Genomic DNA, 21169 nt, shown 5'->3' with positions numbered 1-21169 from the left:
CAGCAGGAAGAAGATCCTGTGGGCTTTGCCTCGAAAGTCTCTCTTTAAATGAAAGCTTTTTAATTGTGCAATTGAAATGTAGCTATTAAGCAAATACAGACTGAACAGGTTTGTTTGAAGTACCAACTCTAGAATTTTGCTGCAAGATGTCAGTAGTTGCACCATCATCCGCTGATGGTACAGAGGTGAGCAAGTTTATTACATGATGCTGCAGGTGAGTATGCAGGTTGTTCTTGCGGAAAGGCTAGCTAGAAAAGCCCTCATCGAAGCATCGCATTTCCCTCTTGACAGTAGAGTGGGTGCATGTTCATCATTGAGTCAGGCTGAAGCACATGCAAAACCCAGGCTTTCGGTGTGGGTTTCTTTTCCCGCCTCAGGGGAAGAAAAAACCCTGTCCCAGGAATGTAATCCAGGAAGAACCATATGAAACTAGGTGACGGGTGTATGCGGTTGGCTTTGCTTCTTCCCAACTTCATGAGCAAGCAGTTGCATTGAGAACAAATAACAGCAGCCATCTCCCAATGCCTGAAGAAGGGTGTTTGTGCCCGAAAGCTTGCAAAGATCTTTTTTCCAACTATTGAGTTGGTCCAGCAAAATATATCACATCTACCCAAAGAACCTTGCCTGCCAATGCCCTTAGACCAACACGGCTACAACCGACAACCTTGCATTGGGGGAATGTGAGCCTTGATCCGGCACTCAAGTGGAGGCAGAAATCGGATGCTTATAGTGCCTGTAGTCGGTGACTCGTGCGTTTTTTAAGGGAATCCCTTGCAGGCTATTTGTGAGAGGCAGGGGCCGCTCTAGAAAGGCAAAATGCCCCTCAGTTAAGATCTTCTGTGGTCCTGACTTACTACCTTCCAATTCTGAGATCTAATAATCCTTGCACAGTTCAGAGGATTTTCAGTTAACCTAATTTTGGCCTGATATGTCAGATCCACAGGGTAAGACCTAAACTGCGTGGCCTCACACTTCTACACCAGCCCTGCTTCCCATAGCCGCCTAGGAGAGAGCTGTGCCAAGGGAACCCCTCTGTGACTAGGGCAGGTTGTGTCACCTCTCTATGCCTCCAGAGTGAGGAGGAGGAGGATGCCTTTCTCATGGCTCATGTCTTGCTGCTATTGGCACTTTTGGCCTCCTTTTGTACCATTCTGCTGTATGCTATAACTCAGTTGTGGCCTTCTGACCTAGTCTGCATATGAATATTGGGCCCTGCGGTCCTCTGCTAGATCCATGTTTGGGACACGTGATGCACAGGTGGCCTGAGTCCAAATATGACTATTGGGCCCTGTTGTCCTCTGCTAGATGATCCGTGTTTGGGACACGTGATGCACGGACAGTCTGTTTGGGGGCTGGATTCCTCAAATGGATGAACGTGAGAGTAACACCTGTTGTATTATGACTTGCTGTTATAATAGGTATCACAGGCAGGGCTGAAATAATTGATATGGAAGGTAGAGTTCCTTCAGGAAGGGCAGACAAGGGAGGAAAACAGAGGTGTTGTATTATATTAAGATTATGTGTAGTCTTTCCTGAAGGTTAGGAAACGCTCATTGAAAGGTAGAGATACAAGAGACAAAAGGCCAGGAGACGGCTGTAACCAGCTCGGAACAAGGACATAGATGAGGCATTTTGGGGCAGCTAAACAAGCATCCAGAAGGCAAGACCTGGCTATGGTGGAGGACTCTACCCAGACACCTGGAAAAGCGGCATGGCAGGACATGGACAGTCCAGGTTATGCTGCAGAAGTGACCGTGGCACCAACTATTAGATTTGATATTAGCTAAGAGGGATAATGCTTGAAAATGTATAGGTGGAAGGTTAGTCAGGTGAAAACGATCGTGAGATTCGCTGACCTAAGATGAGGAAGGAGGGAGAATAGTAGAGCAAAGATAACTGGGTTAAAAAAGGCACTCTTTAGTAAACACAGGAAACTGGTAGAATAGCTCTCCTGGAAAGATAATCAAAGGGGTAAAAGCATGCAGAATAGCTGGCTGTTACCAAGTAGACTCTTAAAGCTCAGCTACAAACCCTCCCACAAGAGAAGAAAGATGAGAAACACAGTAAGAGAGAAGTTTGGCTATATCAAGACTTTTAAGGATCTGAAAATCAAAAAGGAATAATGCAAAAAGCAGAAACAAAGGTCTATGATTCAGGATAACTGTAAAAACAGCAGGACCATGTATGGAGAACATCAGAAAGAGCAAATATGTAAATGAGTTGCAATTAACAGCAGACATAAGGCAATAGAAATGCCTGCAGACAGAAGTATAAGTCTTAACAGGCAAAAAGCAAATAAAAGATCACAGAACATGAGGGTTGAAGGGAGCTCAGGAGATCAGATCTAGTCCAACCCCTGCTCAAAGCAGCACCAGCCCCAACTCCATCATCATAGCCAAGGCTTTGTCTAGCTGGGTCTTCAAAACCTCCAAGGATGGAGATTTCACCACATCTCTGGGTAACCTGTTCCAGTACTTCACCCTTCTTGTGAGAGAGTTTTTCCTAATATCCAACCTCAGCTTCCCTTGCTGTAGCCTGATCCCATTGCTCCCTGCTCTGTCACCTGCCCCCACTGAGACCAGCCCAGCTCCATCTTCTTTGCAGCCCCTCTGCAGGGAGTTGAAGGCTGCTATTCAATCCCACCCCCTCTCCATCTTCTCTTCTGCAGACCAAATAAACCCAGTTCCTCCCAGTCTCTCCTCACCAGTCCTGTCCCCCAGCCCCTGAACCATTTCTGTTGCTCTCTGCTGGACTGTCTCCAATTTGTCCACATCCTTTCTGTAGTGGGGGCCCAAAACTGGACACAGGACTCCAGATGTGGCCTCCCCAGTGCTGAATAGAGGGGAATAATCACTTCCCTTGACCTACTGGCAACACTCCTACCAGTGCAGTCCAGGATGCCAGTAGCCTTCTTGGCAACAAGGGCACGCTGCCGGCTCATATTCAGCTTCTTGTCCTCTGTCCCCCCAGGTCCTTGTCTGCAGAGCTGCTGCCCAGCCTGTCACCCCCAGCCTGCACCGGTGCATGCGATTGTTCCCCCTTAAGTGCAAGACTTTTTGTGTTTCTCCTTACTGAACCTCATGAGATTTCTTTTGGTCCAGTTCTCCAATGTGTTGAGGTCTCTCTGAATCCTAGCCCTACTGTCCAGTGTGTCTACTGCTCCCCCTGGGTTCGTATCATCTGCAGGCTTGCTGAGGGTGCACTGCATCCCATCTTTCAGGTTGTTGATGAAAATGCTGAACAAAACCGGCCCCAGGACCGACCCCTGGGGCACTTCACTTGATACCGGCTGCCAACTAGACATCGAGGCATTGACTACTAGCCTCCGAGCCCAATGCTCCAGCTCGTTTGCCATCCACCCTACAGTCCCTTCATCCAGCCTGTAGTTCCTTCGCTTGTTTGTGAGAAGGTTGTGGGAGACGGTATCGAAAGCCTTGCTAAAGTCGAGATGTATCATGTCCACTGCTTTTCCTGCATCCCCAGAGCCAGTCATCTCATCATAGAAGGCAATTAAATTGGTCAGGCATGACCTGCCTTTGGTGAATCCATGCTGACTGTCCCTAATTGCCTTCCCCTCCCCCAAGTGCTTAGAAATGGACTCCTTGAAAACCTGCTCCGTGAATTTTCCAGGAACTGAGGTGAGGCTGACCAGTCTGTAGTTCCCTGGATCCTCCTCCTTCCCTTTTTTAAGGATGGACACTATTTGCCCTTCTCCAGTAGTCCAGGACCTTTCCCAATCGCCACAGGTTTTCAAAGATAATGGCCAGAGGCTCTGCAATCCCGTCAGCCAACTTCCTCATCACCCTCGGGTGCATCCTGTCCAGCCCCATGGACTTGCACACCTCCAGCTTTTCTAAATAGTCCTTAACCCATTCTTGTGCCACTGTTGGCTGCTCCCCTCCTCCCCAAACTTTGCTGCCCGGTGCAGTAATCTGAGAGCTGTCCTTGCCTGTGAAGACGGAGGTGAAAAGGGCATCATGTGCTTCAGCCGCTCCCACATCCTCTCTCACTAGGTTGCCTCCTGCGTTCAGTAAAGGACCCACACCTTCCCCGAGCTTCCTCTCGTTGCTGACACGGATGACGTGGAGAAGGCCAAAGCGTTTCACTCCTTTGCTTCACTCTTCCCCGATAAGTCAACTGTGACCAGATACCCAACTAAAACCAGGCAAAAGGTTAGCATAGGACTGGCTGGGGAAGGCATGTGTTAAAGAAAGGAGTTAGGTAAGCGAGATGTGTCTGAGTCAGCAGGGCCTGATGAAATCAACCCTGAGAACTCACCGAATTAGCGGAAGCAAACTTTATAAAATTTAGCGGTTATCTGAGTTCTGGAAAGGGCAAACCTAGTTCCTGTCTCTTTCTCTTTTTTTTTTCTTCATTCTTAAAAAAAAAATGGGCAGGGAGAGGGGCAGGTCCTGCAAGTCTCATTTTGATACCTAGAAAGATATTAGAACAATTTAGACGTTCCATTTATAAGCACCTGAAGGCTAATACGGTGTCAAGAAATAGCCAGAATGACATGTCATGACAAGTCCTGTTGATCCAATCTAATTTCTTTCTTTGCAGTAGAGCTGGTCTTGTGCCAAGGAGAAAGCAGTGGGTGTGCCTTTCATAAGGTTTCTGATGCCCTTCCACCTGAGTCTCATAAGCATATTCAGAAAATGTGGTCAAAAAAGTGCCATAAAGTATGTGCAGCTGGTTGAACAACTGCACTAAAAATACACTTGTTTGCTTCCAGACTGAGTGCATCCCCCAGGGTCTGTCCCAGACCTTGTACTGGTCAGTATTTGGGATGATGTAGTTGGGGCTGGTCCTGCTTTGAGCAGGGCATTGGACTAGAGGCAACCTCCTGAGGTCCCTTCATCCCTCACTTTCTATGAATCTATTTTCATTAACGACTGGGTGCTGGGATAAAGAGTCCACTTGCAAAATTTGGCATTGGCCTGGGGGGGCTAGTAGGCACTTCAGAGGATGGGTCAGAATTCAGAATGATCCTCAAATTGGAGAGAGGGTCCGAGATGAACAGGAGAAGGATCAGTGAGGACAAGTGTAAATTGCATTTAGGAGGAAGAAGTCAAATGTACAAATACAAAACACGGAACAATTGGCTGAGCAACAGGACTGCAAAAACCAACCAGGAGGCTCCAGTGGTTTCCAAACCAAGCAGAAGCCAACAGTACGGTGCTATGCCCTGCTTTGGCCGCCACACTTAAAGGTGTAGATGATGAGCACAGGCAGGAGCAACAAGAGCAAAGTTCGGAAAATATAACCGTTGTAGAAAGGAATTGGGCTTGCTTTGTTTGCAAATGAGAAGACAGGGCAGGGGAATGTAAGTCTCCATAGTTATAATAGGAGGTTGTAATAAAAAGTTGGTGACTAGCTGTTCTCCTTGGTCATGGAGGGTAGAAGAACAAGAAACCGCCTTTAGCCTGCATCAAAGACAGGTCATCAGATCATCGAGTGGGGTTGGACTTGATGATCTATTGAGGTCCCTTCCGACCCTAACATCTATGAATCATAACGTCTATGAAAGACGGGTCAGGTTGGATATTAGGGCTGACTTTCTCATTGCTGGGGTGGTGAGTTTCCATGGCCGGCTGCGTAGGGATGTTTCAGCCCATCCTTCGTTGGAGGTGTGCAAGAACGGGTTAGTCTGTCCGGGTGATGTAGGTGTGGCTGATACTTGAGATGATACAGCAGACTTCCCTTGAGGTCCTAGCCTTGTGGCACGAGCTTTAACCACTGCTAGCAACAGGTCTATGCCCAGGCCAGGCCCATGCCACACTGATTTGCTGCGCGAGAATGTCCTCGTTTGGCCAATGACTGTGACTTCGTAGCTTTTGGAATTGGACCGCGGTAACTGTGGCTAGTCACTTCCGTATCAACGAAACTGCCGTAGCTACTAACATCTGGCTTGTATACTCAGCAGCTAGCTAGCTAGTCTTAGCTAGCTAGTGATTGTGTATGCATGACTTTTAGCTGCTGTGTCCTCCTTTATTGATGATGTTCCTCGCAACCCGCCCCCTCTCCCCACGTAAAAATTAAATTTAAGTATGTAAATTAGATTGTGTCTATACCCGGTCCGCCAAAATTCTTTGAGTGAGTTTGCCGGTCCGCAGTATAAAAAAGGTTGGGAACCACTGTTCTAGCCGTCAACCAGAGCCACCAAAGAAGGAGAAGGAGACGACCACCACGCCCTCCGCTCAGTCAAAGAGAGCAGACGAATGGAAGGACCCCTGGCGCCGATCCAAGTCCCCCAAGAAGAAACTTGGCATGTCCGTCTCTCCCAGCCGTGCGCGCCGACGCCGGAAAACCTCTGCGTCGTCTGCCTCTGGTTCTGGTTCCTCAAGGTAAGATGTGGGCCAGGGAAGAGCAAGAGGGGCAGCTTAACGCATGAGACTCTCCTGCAGTGTGCCTCTGGCATATGGCTGCCAGACTTTGACAATGGCCTGCTGAAATGGCCCTTGTACGTGCCGCTGATCTGTATTTGTGCTCCCATAAACAGTCCTTATAACCAGCAGAAGAGAGGGGAGCTTGTGGAGCCTTGGCAACTGTAAGGAGTGGGCGAGTGGCTTTAAAAATTTAGCATTTTGCAACCTAACTAGGGCCTGAGGACACGTGGGTCCTTAGAGGACCATTCCAAGAAGTTGAAGCCAAGGTGTGGTCCACCTAATTAACAGCTAATCTTAGCAGAAGCTGCTCTGAGTGGGAAAGTTGTGGAGCCTTTATAAAGCAGACCTAGCTCCCTGCAGAGAGAGCAGGGGAGAGTCTGCTTCAGGGAGACTTAGGTTGAGGGTGAGTCTAGAGATGTGGAGAGCTATTGAAGCCCTGGAGCCAGGTGGGAGAGAGCCCTGGGGAACAGGATAGACTGTCACATAGCAACATTTTGAATCATCCACCACAGGCTGCCTTCCTTTAAAGACGTGAACTTTGGGTTCCCAAAAGAAGGGGGGGAGGAAAGGGGTCTTAATTTGTGCATGAGAAACACGGAGCATGCAGCTTAACAAGAACAATGCAGATATAAACCCTGCTAAAACAAATAGAAATAGCTTTTATCCATCCTTTCTCAATCCTAAATGTCTGCTGGTTGGGATCATCCTAGTCCACCCAGAGGAACCTGGGGACAAGGTGGAAGACCATTATCTGGTATAGGTGGGCTTTACGGGACTGTTATGGAAAGGAAAGGGAGAGCTGCTGCCTGCAGGGCCTTGTTTCAGGTGGCTGGAGTGCTGGCAACTAGAGATTGATCGCTAAACCACAGAAGTGGCTGGCCTGGGGAGGGGATGAATAAGGTTTTGGGAGAAATGTGCCGTGTATGGTAACGTAGCCCAGGAAGGGTCCTGAAGCAGAGATGGGGGAACATGCGAGTGGCATTCATGAGATCTGCTGAACAGGAGACCTCCACACTAAGTTAACTCCGCAAAATGAGAATCCTTTTATTCTTTTTATTTGTTTTTTTCCAGGTCATCTTCTCGCTCTTCGTCCTATTCTGGTTCAGGTTCCTCGCGCTCCCGTTCCAGATCCTCTTCCTACAGCTCCTATTCTAGTCGCTCTTCAAGACACAGTTCTTTCTCAGGCAGCAGATCCAGGTACCGCTCCTCTGGCTTCTGACCCAACAGCTTCATCTTTCTCCTCTTCCCAAAAGGCAGAGAATAGATGACGATACAGAATTGTCAGGCTATTGATGAGCTTGCACAGTAAAATCACTGTGAGGGATATTGTGGACCCTGTGCCCACTCTCTTTCAAAATACAATTTTAGAAATCTCTCAACAAATATCTCCATTTGGTGAGCAGATCCGGCTCTCTGGGAAGTGTCACATTATTGATGTCACCTTCCCTTCTGACACTCTGATTTCAGCAGATAAATCAGAGGTTTATGTAGTGTGTTCTACTATTTTAATGACAATCCATATAATTTACCATTTTGTCAACTTCTGAAAGCAGAAATTGACCATAGCCCAGTTTTGAAAATCAGGACTTCCCCCAACCCAACTTTCAAAGAGTGGGGTTAACCCTGTTCAGCATCATATACAAATTTTCATTTTTTTTACATTAGAAATGTAAGGATCTTGCGTGTGGCACAGGGTTTGCAGTTGTAAAAAAAAAAACAACAAAAAACCAGTCTTGGGCATGCATGCGTGCGCGCACACGCACACACACACGCATGCACACGCAATCTGCGAGTACATCTTTACATGCAGAGATCTGGTTTCATCTCCTGTTGTGCGAATTGTGCAGTTGCATGGGCCTGGTTTAAAACTAGACACGTGCATAGCACGGAACTTGAACCAGCTGCTTCTTGCAGCTTGACATGCTTAGGTTAGCAGCTGCTGCTGTGTACAGCAGAGTGATGGGACCTCTTGAGTGAAAGACCACTCCGTGGAAACAAATGCAGACCTTTACAGTAGAACTGGTGGAAGGAGAGTGACTTCTTGCATCTTCCCTTCTCTCAGCCTCAGCCTGTTGCTTGCAGGACGAGGCAGTTCCTGAGCGGAAAGCAGTCTGATGTGCTTAGATTGGCAGCTGCTGCTGTGAGAGAGAAAGTGATGGGACTTCCCAAACCTCCCCGTAGACTCGTTATCTGAGGGGAAAACTTGTGCAAATAAACTGGGCTTCTTGCCCTTTGGAGTACTAAACCACAAGCAAGAATCTCAGCCTTGGCAGCCAGGTGAATCGCATCATTGCCGGCAGTTGCAGCACCCCACGATGCTGTTGTAAAGTCACTTGACTGACTAGGTTTTGATGTACTCTGCTGGATTCCCTCTCCACCTCCTTAACATTTTGGGAAGCTAGAGGTGTTTGGATCAGACCTGGTCTTCCCCTCCAAGTTTCTGCTCCTTTCTAAATGACTGCAGGTCGCACTTGGAGTCATGAGATGCAGAAGGCCCAGTTAATCTAGTTTGTTTCAGTTCCTGTGCTTGGAAGTCTGAGCTTAAAATGACCTGTGTCCACAGGACGTCAAGAACACCGATGCCATGCACTGGTGTGAAACAGCTGAGTGCAAGCTACAGTCTAGCTGACCATTATTTTCCCTTCAGAATTCATTCTTCCAACACTGAGCTGGAGACTAGATACAGCACTAGCAGAATGAGTTACAGCCCGCTAGAACTGGCTAGTATGATGCAGCCATTTTGCCTAGGGAAGGGGAAGCGGGGGGTGCTCAGGAGCATGGGCAGGGGCACCCTCTTGCAGTGCCAGGGACTGAGCAGGGTGTCACGTGTCCTTTCTCTGCCTAGGTCGCGGTCCTTCTCATCTTCACCTTCTCCTTCCCCGACACCATCTCCGCACAAAGCGCCTGTGAAAGCTAAAGGGGAACCTGCACTGCCTGTTGGAAAAGGGTAAGCCTTCCTGTCTGCTTGGAACACGGGGAATGAGAAATGGCCTGGAATTACTTGACCTTGGGGCTCTTATGGGATCCAGGGGTGGAATCCTGGCCCTCTTTTTCCCATCATGCTAGAAATCGAAGCCAGAATGTCCTTTGAGTAGATGGGCATTAAGCTTTGAGCATTTGAGGATGCAGCATCTCTAAAAATGGCGACTCCTTACTTGGAAAAAGTAGCTCATATCAGAGCTCCAGAAGCGGCCGGGTGGGTGCACACTTCTTCAGTTGGAAATAATGAGCTGACAGGCCTAAAATCTGGTAGAGAAGCTTCTGCTGATAGCTTTAGTCTCTTGGCTGGGCAAGTCACGTTACAGTAGAGGGAGATATCTGTATACCCGCATGCAAATTAAAACAAACACTACAGTTCTATCAACTGAAGTGTTTGTTTAACTGCTTATGTCACCACTCGTGCCTTTTTTAAATTTTTGTTTGATATTTTGCAACCTCCTGTTGTCATAAAATAGGAAGTTGGGTTTATGGGAGGATGTTTCACTACTAGAGCGACATCACTCTTACAGGTTACCTAAAAGCCATTTATGAAAGGCCTCCAACTTTGAGGCTCTACTGCAGCTGGTCCATAACCATGAGTGTTCACCTAATGCAGGCTTTGCTCACCTTGACCTTGGGTCTGCATATCATGAGCCTCTGAGCTGCTTTGGATGCCACCTTTTATATGTGGTCACCTGCTAGACAGACACGGGGAATTCTGCTTTCTTTGATTTACATGATGACAACACACCTGATCAATATTTGGTGTTCCACAATGGAGGAAGCAAACCTGTAACATATATTACACAGGCAGGAAACAATAAGTGGTTCTTCTGTAATCCAGTCACTTCTAGCACAGTTAGTAGTGGGTGTGGCATCACTATCAGTACACTGGGTGATAAACAACTATTGACAGTGATCATGAGTCTCATAAAAAGCACGACTTGATTGAGCTGACATCCCTTTGCCATTTAGTACCCTCATCGTAAAAGCTGGAAGTGATGCCCAAGGACACTTGTGGTGATCGTATGTAACCTCAACCATAAACCGCAATGCTCAAGATCAAGGGCTCGCACCTTGAAATTGAGGTTGGCACAAACCAGTCCATTTTCATGTGCAGAGGACTGGCTCAGGAATATGTGCCCAAGGCAAGAGCCTGTGTGGCTTGTTGAGCCCAGCACCCTTTCTCAGCAGGGATGTGTGTTGGATACATGTATATCACAAGAAGCTCATTGGAAGTAGGCCCTGTGAAATAACCTGTACACTGGGGGAGTGGGTTCTCACCGAGATTATGATGTAGTCACATGTGTCTTTTGAAACAGTTTGTGTTGGTGAAGTACACGTTGCATTCCCTCATTCAAAAGTCCCCAGCTAAGGCAATGAATCTCAGGTTTCGCTAGTGGGAAGTTGTGGTGCATTGCATTGCTTCTGAAACCCCCTGTGGCGTGTGCCAGAGCTCAGTCACAAACAACAGCATCAAGCCCTGTTTTCGCTTTGCAGTGAGAAGTCTGTGAAGAAACTAGCTGCCTTGCCAGCCCCTCAGCCACTGACTAAAATTGCAGCAGCTGCCCCAGAGCCAGCCAAGCCGGGGGATAATAGAGAGGCCAGGAGGAAGGAGCGTCAGACGAGGACTCCGCCCCGGAGGTAAGAGGAGCGGACGAGGGCTCCTCCCCTATGTGATCAAAGAGCCCTTTTCCTTGCTCCCTAGACTCCCCTGGAGTCAGGGACTGGTGTATGAAAACAAACCAGGCTGGGCTTCTCCTGGGTGTCTGCAGCGGTAGAATACATGAAGCACACCACTAGTGAACTTGCACAGGGTAGTGAAGATGCATATGGATTGAGGTGTCCAGCTGCTGGAAAAGCAAAGGAAGCTGGGAGCCACCAGGAATCCAGAGAAGCAGCTGCTTAAGAAAATAATGGAGCAGCAGCTGATGTTGTGGGTTTGATAATGGAGCAGCTGATGCCTAGTGTACCCCAGGCATATCTAATGCTGAGAGAGTTTCTGCCCAGCCCAAGGGATGCTCCCTTCCTGCAGGCAGAGGAGAGAGAAACAACCCTTTTTGTGGTGCGGGTGCCTCCAGTAAAAAGCTTACCAGCTGCCATGCCCCAGTTTTAATCCCTGTCTCTGCTGGGTGCAGCCAGTCTCCTGTCTTCCTAAGAGACTCATTCTCTCTTTGTCACTCCACTTGTTATGCTTAGCTCTTAGCTTGGCAAGGAGCAGTTGCCCTCGTTCCTTAATAGTGACTAGAGAACAGCATTGGGAAACCTGACTTGCCTCTGTCTCAACTTGGAGGCGGGTTGCTAAGATAAATGCCTTTTCCCCTAAAAATTTTAGTAGCTCTGGGTTGTGCTGACATGGGTTAATGCCAGGTGTCCTTTGGCACATCCCACGTCCTCCAAAGTTCAGCGCTGCATGTAGGTGTTCGCATGCTAGAAGGTGGAATGCTCTGTCCCTAGCTTGTAAATAAGACGATCAGGCCCAATTAAGTACATGGTAGCGAGCTAATCCCCAGAAAGGAGTCCAGCCTCCTAGCCAACAGCACAGTCTTGTGCAATTAACAGTTTCCTCTGTAGGAAACCACCATTTCTCATCCCAGAGAACAGGAGTAAGGTGCTGTAACCCAGACCAGGCTCTGTTTAGTGCTGACCAACATCCTTCGGTCCTGCACAGAATACTTGCTGTCCAGAAGCAGGCTGCTTACTCACAGGGTGGGGTGGGGATGCCTGGTTTGAAAAGCACCCAAAACCAGGACATTGACCTAGCTCCTTACTTTCCTGACCAGTTTAAATCAACGTCTATCTGCATTGATGCGTCTTGCTCCCCGTTGACCAAGCATCCAAGTAACCACCCTATTGCAACTGTTTCTGCACTGGCCAGCCTCAGGGGAGAGTGACTTCTTTTGTTCTGTTGCAGGCGGACCGTAAGTGGCAGCAGCAGTGGCAGCGCCAGCAGCTACAGCGGCTCCAGCTCCCGCTCTAGGTCCTTGTCTCGGTCTCTCTCCAGATCTCATTCCCGATCAACGTCTGCCTCAGTTTCCCCCTCCCGATCTGGGTCCAGAAAATCCAGGTAAAGCCTCACACTTCCCAGGCTTGGCCAGAAGGTAACAAACTCCCGTGTGTAACTGTTGTGTGTCACGGGTTCGAGAGTCTGTTGCAAGAAAATACTCCTTAAGAGAAGGCTGTATGAGGAGAGGGTGCTTTGCTTGCGGTATATAAATGTGCCCTAAACTTTAGGAAATGAAGGCAGAAACTCTTGAGAGTTGCTGTATTAACTCATAGTAAGAAACAGTGAAATAAGGCTGAACGTGAACCATCAGTATTCATACTGAGTTGAAGTTACAGCCTCCTTGCCTCGTTTGCCGATCTTAATTGAGCTCTGACCTTCCTGCTGGGGAGAAATTCCCTGAATTCCTTATTTCCAGGCTAATAGGTCTGTGGTGTACAGCATTGCTGCTATTCCAAACCCTTCCTAAATGTAGTTCTCAAACCTCTCTAGGGAAGATAACCTGGCCTGTCAGCAGTGTTTGTTCAAGGTATTCAGAAGATCTGCCCAGTAGCAGTGATTTGCACTGTTATCCCATCTGCTGATAAGGTTGTAAGACCAGTTCCTGTTGTGCTTCTAGCCCCAAGACACCATTCTTTTAAGAGAACAGTGATGTGGCTGTTAGCAATCCACACATTCCACTAAAACTTTAGGAAGAAGTCCAAGAACGAGTCCTCTCCAAGTCCGTGTCTCTGTGAATTGGGAAGTCTGGTTCAAACGCAGGAGTCTTTCTGAATCTCTGTAAGCTGTTATACTTTCCGTTTCACCTAAGGTCTCACGCACTTAGGCTACCTTGGGTATGGAGCACAACAGAAGCTGGCTCGAATCCAAGCTGATTCACTGGTCCGAGCACTGCAGGATGGCGAGGTTGAATGTCACCATTATTTTCTGAGGATGCAAAGGGGTGCTGCTGCCTTGTCGTGTTCAGTGCATGCAGGTGTCTGGGAGGCAGTCTGCCTCCTGCGGTATGCTGTCTTCATACCAAGTCATTCTGCAAGTTTGCAGTTGATCCCTGGTGCTCATACAGATAGGTGAGGTTGGAGGGCAGAGGGGGACAGGAAGTCAGCCCTGCTGAAGCATGAAACACAAGGCAGCTGGTGTGTTCACTTCCATGTGACATGCTGCTGGTGAGAGCTGCCTGCGCAGGCCAGCCTGTATCAGAGCATCGTGCCTGCTCTGATTCCAGGACCGAAGTGCTTCCCACCCGTGTGCCCAAACCAGCAGGTGTTCCTGTCATAGAGATGGGCAGAACTTCAGCCCTGGACTCCTGGCTGTCCAAGCCCCCACCTCTTCCTCGGTCCCTTCTTCCCTGAACCCACTTCTCCCACCACTGCTTTAGCTGTCACTGCTTAGGGCAGGCATGTGCTGCTGTTGCTGTGGAGTAGCCCACTGGCAGAGGCTCTGCTTGGACATATGCAGCCTGGCTTGAAATTTCCCCCTGGGATTCTGCTAGCAGCATGGCAGCACCAGCACATGCCAGCCCTCCAAACGCTCTCTCAGCTGTTTCGGCAGGCTCTGGTTGCTGTGAGCTAGCAAAGCTGGGGCTGCTCAGGTCCGTCTGTCAGCAGTGGTGTAGACGGAGCTTGTAACGTACCCTTTTCCTTTTCCTGGACTTCCTTGGGTGTTGGATCATGGGCCGAGGGCAAGGACTGCCATGTCTTTCTCTATGACACTGCCAGGTGCAAAGTTTGCATTAAAATAATAGTCCTTCTCCAGCATCACCCTCCTTCCTTGTGCTGTGTCTGGATAGTCTTTACAGTCTCAAAACCTTCTGTCTGGAATACAGGTCAAGAACAACTCTCTGGATCATTTTTTAAAGTGAATGTATTGGGCGACATTAGGTGCACAAGGGTCTTATAAAGGTTGCAGCCCAAGCAGATGGGTCGTTATTCCCCCATGTAAGCAAGAACAGTCTAGTTCACTTAACCGAGTAGAAACGATTGGAGATGTTTGTTCTGTGCCCGACACGTTTCGGGGCTCGGTGTCCTCTGCGCTGGACATGGCCTTCTCGTCTGGCCACGGGCACCACTTACCTCGGCAGTTCTCTGACTCGTGAACAGCACCTCAACCCAGGCGGGGCGTTGACGCCAAGGTGCTCTCCGGACTGTAGGCAGCTTCCATGCATCCTCTGCCGTACGCAGCCATCAGCACATACCTGCTTGCGTTCCCGATGCAGGTCCCTGAGTGTGAGCAGCGTCTCCTCCGTCTCTAGTGCCTCGTCCAGTAGCAGTTCCGTGCGCAGTGCTGACTCGGAAGACATGTATGCTGACCTGGCCAGTCCAGTCTCCTCTGCCAGCTCCCGGTCCCTAACCCCAGCGCAGCAGAAGAAAGGTAGAGGTATCTGCCTTTGCAATTACTAATGGGATCCCAGGGAAGGAGCGGAGGGGCAAGATGTGCTTGCATGGCGGTCCCAGGTACCGCGTGGCACCTGCTAGGTAGGTGCAGGTAGGGGAGCGGGCTTGTATAGGCCAAGGGAGTCCGGGGTTGTCTGCTTTCAGCCCTCCGTGCTAAGAAGATGTGAGGTGGCCTCATTGGAGCCCTCGTGTCCATAGCTGCGTGGCTGCCTGAGCAGGTCTCTCCTTGTCCTTTGGATGCCCATTTCCCCATCGCTCCTGCCTTTCTCCTCATGCCCTAAGAAAGGCTGTGCCAGGCTGAGCTTCCAGCCCCGTCTGCTGGCAGGCCTGGCCTGTAAACCCCGTTTGCTCTTCCCAGACCCCAGCAGAACCTGACATGAGCACCTTTCACTCCTTATCTGTCGTTGTGTTCAAATTTCCCCAGGGGAGAGAACTAGTTTCCTTCAGCTGTCAGTGCTGGGGGCCGCATGCTGTAGGCCCCCAAAGCACCTTTCTGCCTTGCCCCTGAAGGGGAGGAGGGGTGGAAGGGTTTATGGCAAGGCTTCTGGTTCCAGCAGGAAAATCAAAGAAGGAAGATAGCGCCAAGGAAGAGAAGCGGAAACGGGAGACGCCTGCCCAGGCCCCGAAGTCGGCCAAGCCCGCGCCTGGGAGCAAATCCCAGCAGCTGCTCCCATCCCAGCAGCCCGCAGCACCCCAGGCTCAGCAGGGTGGCTTCAGCGCCCACAAGGAGATCAAGCTGACACTGTTAAACAAGGTGAGTACCCAGGTCTGTTCTCCCCTGGGGAACAGCTGGGGGCGGGATCAGCACCTGGGCCTCTGGGCTGGGGTGGAGCATGGGGGTACCAGCGATGTTGCCCTATCTGCCCTCGCTGTTGGCTCTGTCTGTCTATGCTGGAACCATTGCCGGTCATCTTTATGGTCACCATGCTGTCTCTGGGGCGAGTGGTCAGACAGAAGGTTCCATCTTTCAGTGAGGGGCACCATCATGCTCCTGACCCCATTGGGGGGGGTTGGCCCCAGTGTCCAGATCAGGTCCGGGCCAGAGCAGTGACTTCAGCCAGCCTCAGTTAGCTTTGCCGTTTGCAGCACCAAGGAAACCTTGCTTTGCTTCTGTGCCCTAAACTCAAGCAAGTGCTGTTACTGCAAGTGAATGGGATCCTGGTTGTAAAGACTGGTAGGTTTGCGGTACAGGGTACACTGGGTGAACAGAAGACCCGCGTTGCGGGATGCTCCGCAATGTAGGATACAGTGTTGGAATCCCATCCCCCAGGAGACCACCCAAAATGCTGCTGCTTTTATTCCCTTTTGCCCTGAGCTATAAATCATCCCACCAGAAACGTGGCTGGACAGTAGCTGCAGCACACAGCTAAGCATTCCTGTTCATTGTAATGATGAATTCTTGTGCACACTGCGTGACTCCTTCCTAGGCAAGCACTTAGTGGTTCAAGTGGCTTGTGCCCTGGGATGGGCATCTTCCAGGCCACTTCTAGGAGCACCGTGAAGATCCCAGGCCAGCGTGCCTGGCTGATATGGCAACTCCAGGGCTGGAATTGCCAGCCGCCCCCATCCCCTCTGTCTGTTTCCCTTTTTCAGGCAGCTGACAAAGGCAGCAGGAAGAGATACGAGCCAGCGGACAAGGACCGGCAAGCCTCTCCGCCAGCTAAGCGAGCCAACCTGTCGCCTGACAGAGGTGAGGAGTACGAGAGAGGCACCCGTGGGCCAGGGGCTCTGGCAGCGTGGCAAGGGCAGGCTGCTGGTAGAGGAGCATTGTGCACAGGGCAGGCAGCGGGTTAGGTTTACAGAGTCTTTTCCTTAAAAATATGCTTCCAAGAAGTGGAGAAATTGCTGGCACGTACTCCGCCAAGATCTGGTGGTGCCTTCCTTCTCCTAAACAGGTAGTTACTATGGGGCATCTCGTGCATGTAAGCCACCTGCTGTAAAATGCCCAGCAGAGGCCAGGGGCTTGTTACTGCAAGGTGAATTGAGCTTAGGTGGGCGCACAGCCAACTTTGCCTCAGCCTCAGACTGCAGGTGCCTTGTCTCGGCGCTCATGTGTGGCCTCCCCTGCATGCTCCTTCCCTGCTGTTGTCCTTTGCTGTTGCCAAGTCTGCAAACTCTGAGAAACCCCCAAGTCTGGAGCTCTTTTCCAGCTGGCGTGGTTGTCCCAACCCTCTGATCCAGGCATCAGTATTGTCCTGGCTAGATCTGTGAAAAGGCTGCTTAAGGCAGTCTAGCGGGCTTTGCAGCCTCTCCCCTCCCCACTGCAGTGGGTCAGATCTGAACCCTTTGCTGTTATGCATTGTCCACTGGCACCTAGAAGTCAGCTCCTGCTAGAGCCGGGTTAGATAACCGGCTACAGCTAGGGCTGCAGTCTGCCGTGGGTGTTGCTAAAGAACAGCCAAGAGGAGGTCAGTAGGGGAGGTGCACCTGCTCTGGCCTGAGTTGTACCAGCTGGCTGAGCCATGTGATGTTTTCCCCAGACACCTCTATCAGTGCATCGTGTTGACTATGGCTGGCAGCCAGAAATAATTTTCTGAGCGCTGTCATAACCCTCGCATTCCATCACTGCAGAGGTGACTGGAGAAATTAGGCGAGGTGAAAGATCAGGAGGACGTAGTTCACGGCTACTGTCGGTCTGCTCATACAGTCAAAAGCGCCTGCCTTCCGTGGTCTGGAGCCTGGCCGACCACTGCAGCTACGCTCTTGACTTGCTGAGTGCCCGGGGAGGTGGCAGGCGGGAAGCGCAGTCCTCCCGAGCCTCCTGTCGCGTGCCTGCAGCAAGGAGCTTGCCTGAATACAGCACAAGGCAGCGTGTTGCTTCAAGTGTCTTCTGTTCAGTTTTAGGCAGGCCTGCAGGTACACGGGGCACCATCTGGGCAGATGCTATACCGATGTCCTAAAAACCCAGCAGGAGGGCTGTGCTCTGGAAACCACAGAGACGAGGGGACAAAGCCATCTGCCTTGCACGCCTCGGGGTGGGGTGTGCTTTGGATAGGTCAGCTAGTGCTTGTCATGATGCTACAGCCAGGACTGTCTTGATTGGCACAACTCTGTCCTGCCAGGGACCAGTTTTGCTCAGAGCACTGCAGCGGGGTTTGGCAGCAGGCCAGGGCTCACATGCCTTTCCTTTCCAGTAGGTGCTCGTGATAGGAAACCCGCCGGGAGGCTCTCCTCACCCAAACAAGAGCGCCAGAGAGGCCAGAACCCCAAGCCCACCCCTGCACAGGCTGACAGGTCAGTACATCCCCCTGTCCTCACCACGCGATGCCCCGTGTGCACTGGTGTTTGCAGAAGAGGAAAAGCCTTGGCCTGTCATCTGGGGGGACGGCTGCACACCCAAGGACTAGAGCAGGGACCGCTTCCATCATGCTGCAAGACAAGGGCGGCCCTCGCCAGCAAGGAGCCAGGGTCACACCCATGTTGGGTTCAAGGGAACTGGGATGACACCTGCGTGAGGGAGCGTGTGGACTTGGTGCTACCCATGCCACAGCATGCGCCTGCAGCTTCTGGGTCTATTCCCCTTGCACTAGGACAGGGTCTGATGGACACCGGCGGTGAGGATGTCAGCTCTGTGCAGCTCCCTAAGCAAAACCAGCTGCAGCTCGCGGAGCTCAGGTTGCATAGCCCTCCACGAGCACTGCTCCGGCTCGGAGACCCCAGGGGGCCCAGGCCACAGCATGTCCCCCCTCAGCTGCCCGTTGTGCACCACTGCATTTCTTCTTTCTAACCTGGGGGGAAAACAAATGAGTCCAGGCCAGGCCTCAGGTGCTGATGATAGGGACCTGGCATAGCCTGTTTGTTCTTCGTCCCATGTGATCTCAGATGAGTGCAGGGCCGGTTGACTGCACCCCGAGAGAATGAGGGGTGTGGAGTCGGGGGCTTGTTACATTAGCCAGGAGCCGGCTGTCCACACAGTCTGTTCTGGGGCCCCTGGGATGGTGATGGCTTTGGTCCAGCTTGCCACGTGGGTCCCACACACCACGGCTTTGTGCTTCCTAGCTCCTGCCCTGCAGGAACGTGGGCAAGCGCTGCAAGCAGCACGGCTGCATCCCACACGGCCTGTGCCACGAGGTTAATGCTGCCCTCTTCCTCAGTTGAGGGGCCGGGCGCATGAGTCTCCTCGTCTCGTGGGCAGCGGAGTAAAGCCCACCGTAAAAATCCCAGGCCTCATGATGCTCAGCTGTTGGCAGGATCTCGTCCTTCCTCAGCAGGCCGGCGGTGCGGCCGGGACCGTGTTCACTGGCTGCCAGAGTGAATGTTGGCTCTGCTGGAGTGACGCTTGCTAGCGCCCAACCTCGTGCCCATCGCTGTTTGGCAGGCGGGTAATGCCAAGGGCTGCAAGAGCACCAAGTTCAAGGGCTAGCAGGGAAGGGAAGGAAGAGCCCGTTTGCTGCAGCTGGCAGCTCGCCCCCCACTGTTCCCCTTCCTGGGTTCAAGCACTTCCCAGTTCACATGTGAACAGCCAGAGTTAACACTTCTCCTCCCCGTGTGACCTGCTGCCATCAGGTTCTCAGGGCAGCTCCTCCGGAGACAGGTGACAGGAAGAACAGAGTTAGGCCGGGCAGCAGCCTGGTCCTGTGACCGTCGGCTGGCAGTCACGTGCAGGGTTATCTACAGCGTGATGCAATCCCCGGCGCTGGGGCGGGAGAGCACCGTGCTGCACTTCCTGGCTTCCGCGTGTCATCGCCTGCTCCCTCGTGGAAGCAGGGTCCTTCACCCCCACAGCGCAGGACAGGGCAGTTAAGAGTTGAATCTCCTGCAAGTGGAGCTCTCGGGCTCTGGTATTCGGTCCCATCTCCCGTCCTTCCTCTGCAGCCTCGCCTCCGCGTGGCTCCGGGCCCATGTTCAGTGCTGGTCTTGACTTGGGGATCAGTGTTTGCAGGACGGCGACCCCTTTGTGATCCAGCCATCCCCACTCACCCCACTCTCTCCTCCCATTAGGAAACGCCAGCTTTCGCCCCAATCCAAGAGCTCCAGCAAAGTCACGAGCGTCCCAGGCAAGGCATCCGAGCCAGGCGCGCCAGCCGCCGGCGCCAAGGCGGGCAAGTCCAGCACGCTGTCGCGGCGGGAGGAGCTCCTGAAGCAGCTGAAAGCGGTGGAAGACGCCATCGCTCGCAAAAGGGCCAAAATCCCCGGGAAAGTATAGTCAGGCGCGGCTGCAGCCCCGCCTCGGCCTGGCCTAGCGACTCTGAGCTGTTTTTATACGTAGCACGACGCGGCCACTCTGGATTTGGCAGTTCCTTCTGATGATGATGATTTTTTTTTTTTTCTTCATTTTGGCCACGGTTCTTTTAAAACAAAAAAATTACCAAGTTTGGCAGCAGCGAACACACAAATGATGCGACTCACCCCGGCTCCTACCCTAGGGCCGCGCGGCGGGGGACGCCAGCCCCGCCAGACAGACCGAGCCGGCACCACGACGGAGGCCCAGCCACCCCGCCAGGTTTTCCATGTAAATTATGCACAGAGGACTCCAGATCGTAGCCCTGTTGGATACGTTCACTACTTTCCCCTCTCTCTTTCTCTCTCTTTTTCTCTCTTTCCCCCCCCCAGCCCATTTCTCTCTGCCTTCTCCTCTTTGCTAGCCATGAGTTGTATTCTTCTAGTTAGCCTTGCTGTGTGGTTGAGTGTCTTCAGCAATGCAGTTCTACATACTGTGTAACGAGAACCGAAAACTGCTGTGAACTACTGGCGACATCATCTTCTCTTTCTGCCCCCCATCGCCGCCCCCCCTCCCTCCAGCCCTCCCCACAGGAGCAAGACAAATATATATATATTCTTGACGAAAGTCTGATTGGGAAATACACGACCTGTCTTTTATTTTAAGCATCAGATTGTTTTAGTTGATTTAAAAAAAAAAAAAAAAAAAAAGCCACAAACAAAAAAAACAAACCGCAAAGGTCTTGGGATGTCTGTCTGACGAGGAGGGTCTTTTTTTGAGGGGTCTCCCCAAAATAAAGTATTTTGATAAACAGTTCTTCCCAGCCTGTCTGTTCTCTTCGGGATGCCCCCATCTGTGCCCACCCCCCTGGCCTCTGACGAGGTATTGCTGCCCCCTTACCCAGCCACATAGCTGCAGGTGGCATCTGCCAGGGCTTGGACACCCAGGAGCTCACATCACGGCTGGCCTCTGAACACAGCACAGGGGTTGAATGTCATGCCCTTCGCAAGCATGAGCTGTCTCCACACGCACGCGCCGGTACCACAGCTGCATGTGGAGGGAGCGGTGCTGTGAGCCTGGCTCTTCAAAGCAGGGGTGGGGAAACTGAGGCACAGATGTTAAGGGACATGCCCTGGTTCAGCGGGGGCATCCTGTGCACTGGAGCTGCTGGCAGCGGGGGTGAATGGTGCCTTGCAGGCTGAGGAGGAGGGTGGCCCTGCTGGCGCTACGGGCGATGTAAATG

General features: G+C 51.4%; 1 protein-coding gene across 1 annotated transcript in view; it reads left to right on the top strand.

Annotated features, from left to right (window-relative positions):
• ZC3H18 (zinc finger CCCH-type containing 18) overlaps window positions 1-20742 on the top strand; it is a 43541-nt gene extending 22799 nt beyond the window's left edge. Inside the window, 10 exon segments of the mRNA XM_025209140.1 lie at window positions 6147-6347; window positions 7461-7586; window positions 9235-9336; window positions 10869-11012; window positions 12283-12435; window positions 14588-14748; window positions 15323-15519; window positions 16359-16455; window positions 17903-17999; window positions 19707-20742. Coding sequence (XP_025064925.1) covers window positions 6147-6347; window positions 7461-7586; window positions 9235-9336; window positions 10869-11012; window positions 12283-12435; window positions 14588-14748; window positions 15323-15519; window positions 16359-16455; window positions 17903-17999; window positions 19707-19911 — 1483 coding nt within the window. The 3' untranslated portion in view covers window positions 19912-20742.
• Window positions 20743-21169: the final 427 nt, after the last annotated feature.

Source organism: Alligator sinensis, unplaced genomic scaffold (assembly GCF_000455745.1).
Source record: "Alligator sinensis unplaced genomic scaffold, ASM45574v1 scaffold255_1, whole genome shotgun sequence".
Classification (NCBI taxonomy): Eukaryota; Metazoa; Chordata; order Crocodylia; family Alligatoridae; genus Alligator; species Alligator sinensis.
Note: the sequence above shows the minus strand (reverse complement) of the source record. Positions and strands in the feature narration are given on the sequence as shown.